This window comes from Colobus angolensis, unplaced genomic scaffold (assembly GCF_000951035.1).
Source record: "Colobus angolensis palliatus isolate OR3802 unplaced genomic scaffold, Cang.pa_1.0 Scaffold120, whole genome shotgun sequence".
Lineage (NCBI taxonomy): Eukaryota > Metazoa > Chordata > Mammalia > Primates > Cercopithecidae > Colobus > Colobus angolensis.
The window spans coordinates 1,145,722-1,149,599 of NW_012113142.1; the positions used below are offsets into that span (position 1 = coordinate 1,145,722).

General features: G+C 47.3%; 1 protein-coding gene across 3 annotated transcripts in view; it reads left to right on the plus strand.

Annotated features, from left to right (window-relative positions):
• The window catches only part of PRKRIP1 (PRKR interacting protein 1 (IL11 inducible)), a 33,250-nt gene that overhangs the window by 14,116 nt on the left and 15,256 nt on the right, over nt 1–3,878 (plus strand). For 2 of the 3 annotated variants that reach the window (XM_011929999.1, XM_011930007.1), the window contains exon 5: nt 230–294. The exons of the other annotated variant lie outside the window; for it this stretch is intronic. In XM_011929999.1, the coding sequence (XP_011785389.1) occupies nt 230–294 (65 nt within the window). The remainder of the gene's footprint in view (nt 1–229; nt 295–3,878) is intronic. 3 annotated transcript variants of the gene reach the window in all.

A 3,878-nucleotide genomic window follows, 5' to 3' on the forward strand; every position in this document is an offset into this window, starting at 1 on the left:
CCCGGCTAGTTTTTGTATTTTTAGTAGAGACGAGATTTCACCGTGTTAGCCAGGATGGTCTCGATCTCCTGACTTCGTGATCCGCCCGTCTCGGCCTCCCAAAGTGCTGGGATTACAGGCTTGAGCCACCACTTCCACAGGTTTTAAAGATACCATAAGAAGGTGTTTATTTTCTAAAATATACCGTAAGGTAATTAAGGAATCAATGTATATGGTTTTACATTTTTAGCCAGAAGTTAAAAGAGAAGAAATTACTGGCAAAGAAGATGAAACTTGAACAGAAGAAACAAGAAGGTGAGTGGTGCCCACTTTTCTTGGCTGTAGCCTCTTTCTTGGTGTTGGTCACAGTGGCTGAACTGTCGGGAAACACAGGGATGGAGAGTTTGGGCTGGTTGGCTGGCCACTGATGAAATAAGAGCTTTTTCATATTAGCTAGAACCCATTGAATTGCAAGTACCAGAAAACCAAACTGGCTTAAGCAAAAAGATGCTGGCTCAAGTTAGGTCGAGGACAGACCTCCCTTCGGGCAAGGCTGGTCAGGGAGATCAGTGACATTATTGGTTATTGACATCTCCCCCTCTGTCCTGGTATCCCGTCCTCAGGCCGCTCACACTCCTTGTGGTTTTGAAGTGCCTGCAGCAGCTCTTGGGGCTACATCCCTCCTCAATATTATCCAGGAGGGAAAATTGAGAGGATGCCTCAACTTTCCTAGCCAGAAGTCTTTTTATGTCTCTCTGGCTCTGGTTGAGTCACTTGTCAGATCAGGTAAGAATGCTTTTGACTACAAGCAACAGAATGCAGCAACGAAGTGCCTAAACCACGAGGAGTTGGTGTTTTTTACAGGATGAGAAATCTGGTAGTAGGTGGCAGCGTGATGTGGCTCAGCAGTGTGGGCTGGCTCCCCGCACATCCCTTGGCCTTTACCCCAAGGGTGTGAGGTGGCTGCCATGGCCTCTGGCACCATACCTGTGTTCAAAGCAGGAAGAAGGGGAGTAAGGTACTTATGTGATCTGCCCCTTTTATGTTGGAGAGCAAAAGTTTCTCCAGAAATGCCCAGAAGACATTACCTTAAATACTAGATCACTTTGCCATCCCTAGCTGCCATCAGGCTAGAGGAATAGAAAACAGAACTGTTGTAACCAATTCAAACCTATCGTAATCCAGCACTGCAAGCTGAGTACATTGCCACCCCAGCCAGATTCGAGGTACTATTAATAAGGAAGAGTCGGGGGCAGGGTTGGCTGTTAGGTCAGCATCCCACCGTGTTGCCAATCCTGCCGCCTCTGGACTCATCACAACGCTAGGGGTGCTATCCCCCATCCCTGGGAACTCATGGGCTGTGAATAAGGGAGGGGGCCCCAGCTGGAAAGGGCCAAGGATGCTAAGAGACCAAAAAATGACACTGTCCCCCACATGACTGAATCTGTGGCTGTTCCCTGCTTGACTGGGTCTGCTTCCTGAGTGTATGATTGTGGTTTTTGGTTTTAGGGTGAAGTCAGACTTTCATTGATGTATTAAAATACAGTTGGACTGGGCATGGTGGCCCATGCCTGTAATCCCAGCTACTTGGGAGGCTGAGGCAGGAGAATGACTTGAACCCAGGAGGCTGAGGTTGCAGTAAGCCAAGATCGCGCCATTGCACTCCAGCCTAGGCAACAAGGGCAAAACTCCATCTCAAAAAAATAAAACAGGCCGGGCACAGTGGTTCATGCCTGTAATCCCAACACTTTGGGAGGCCAAGGCAGGTGGATCACCTGAGGTCAGGAGTTCGAGACCAGCCTGGCCAACACGGTGAAACCCCATCTCTACTAAAAATACAAAAATTAGCTGGGCGTGATGACAGGCACCTGTAATCCCAGCTACTCGAGAGGCTGAGGCAGGAGAACTGCTTGAACCTGGGAGGCAGAGGTTGCAGTGAGCCGAGATTGTGCCATTGCACTCCCGCCTGGGTGACAGGAGCGAAACTCCGTCTCAAAAATAAATAAATTAAAATATGATTGGCCACTTCTGAGAACCACGCCTTATGAGTTGTAAATGTACCGTGTGACACATCAGATATAGTTTTAGGTTGTTTCTCACCCTTTCCTAGAAATGATTATTTTAAACTGCTAAAATGTGACTGATAGGACCTTGTCCCTCAAGTAAACTACCTCATCACTTTCCACTCCACCGCAGCAGTAGATGGAAGTACTTGGCCCAAGGAGGAGGATTGGGCACAAAAACTATTTTCACAATCTGTTGAGGGGGTATTGTAGCTTGGACCTATTATATTTGGAAATTTGAGACCAGCCTGGGCAGCATAGCAAGACCCCATCTCTACAAACAATAAAAAATCAGCCGGGCATGGTGGTGCACACCTGTAGTCCCAGCTTTTTGGGAGGCTGGGGCAGGAGGATTGCTTGAACCCAGGAGTACAATACTAGTCTGGGCAACATAGTAAGACCCCATCTCTACACAAAATTTTAAAAATTAGGTGTGGTGGTGCATGCCTGTCGTCCTAGCTACTCTGGAGGCTGAGGTGGGAGAGTCGCCTGAGCCCAGGAGGTCAAGACTGCAGTGAGCCATGATTGTGCCACTGCACTACAGTCTGGGTGATAGAGCAAGATTCTGTCTCCAAACAACAACAACAAAAATATATAAAAAAAATAGATCTCCTTTGCTGAGTAATTTGACCCTCCCTCCTCAGGGTTTGTTGGTTTTGCTGCTTATCATTGTCATTATTGCTGTTTGTGTGTTTAGTGACTTTCCTAACAAATTCCGTAAAACCTGTATTCTTTGTTGTGTTTGGACTCCAAAGTCTCTGCCTGGTCAGCTTAGTTGGTCAGTGGAAGATGAGAGATTTCCTTGAATGTCTTGAACCACCAGTCTTTGGCAAAGACTGTCTCCCAGTCTTTGCCAAGGACCTCTGTGTGTGTGTGTTGGAATTTGCCTCCAAACCCCTGGCAGGCAGTCTGCAATTTGCTGTAGCCTTTACTTCCTGTTTGCACAGAGGCTCCAGGGCAGCAGAGGTGAGCAGTCAGGACCTTGGCTGGCTTTCTTGGGAATGTGCACTGCTCTGGTGGCCCTCTAGGGTCCCAGCTTTTCCTTTTAAGCTTTTTGGTCAGTTTCTTGTTTGTGTCAGTTGTTACTGCTGTGTTGGTTGGTGGGATGTTAAACAGTTGTCACTGATGGTTTTTGACAAATGCCCAGGGGAAAAAGCTGTTCATGTTGAGTGAGCTCAACTCAATGCTGAGTCAGATCAATGGAAGACAAGCCTTGCAGGTAGACGTTTCCAGGGAACTGCCAGACAGGTCAACTAGGGCCAGTGCCCTGGGAATGGAACTTCCAACAGCTCCCAAACCAGTCAGCCTCCTCCTGTTTTTACAGCTACTGTGGTGGGAGGGCTCTTGGTTTTCAAGGCCCCTTCAGATCTGGGGAGAGGGAGACGGGAAATTAAAACCCGGTTGCTCTTAGTGAGGTTCAGGCATTTGAACAGTTCGAGGAGCATTTCCAGAGTTCTGAAAAAGTTGATTTTTAGGATATTTGCCAGTGTTCTGTTACCTTTATGGAGAAGCAGATTTTTGGAGGCCCTTACTCTGCCATTCATCCCTTTAGATTTTAACTTTCAAACAGCACTGCATTTGAAGTGTGTTTCCTGTACGTGAAATGTTTGGGTCATGTTTTTAAATTCATTCTGACAGTCTGTCTCTTTCTTGATATGTTTGGATTCAAGGCTACCATTGTATTTGTTTTTTGTTTTCATTTTTGTGTGTGTGTGTTTTTTTTTTTTTTTGAGACAGAGTCTCACTCTGTCTCCCAGGCTGGAGTGCAGTGGCCGGATCTCGGCTCACTGCAAGCTCCGCCTCCAGGGTTCACGCCATTCTCCTGCCTCAGCCTCC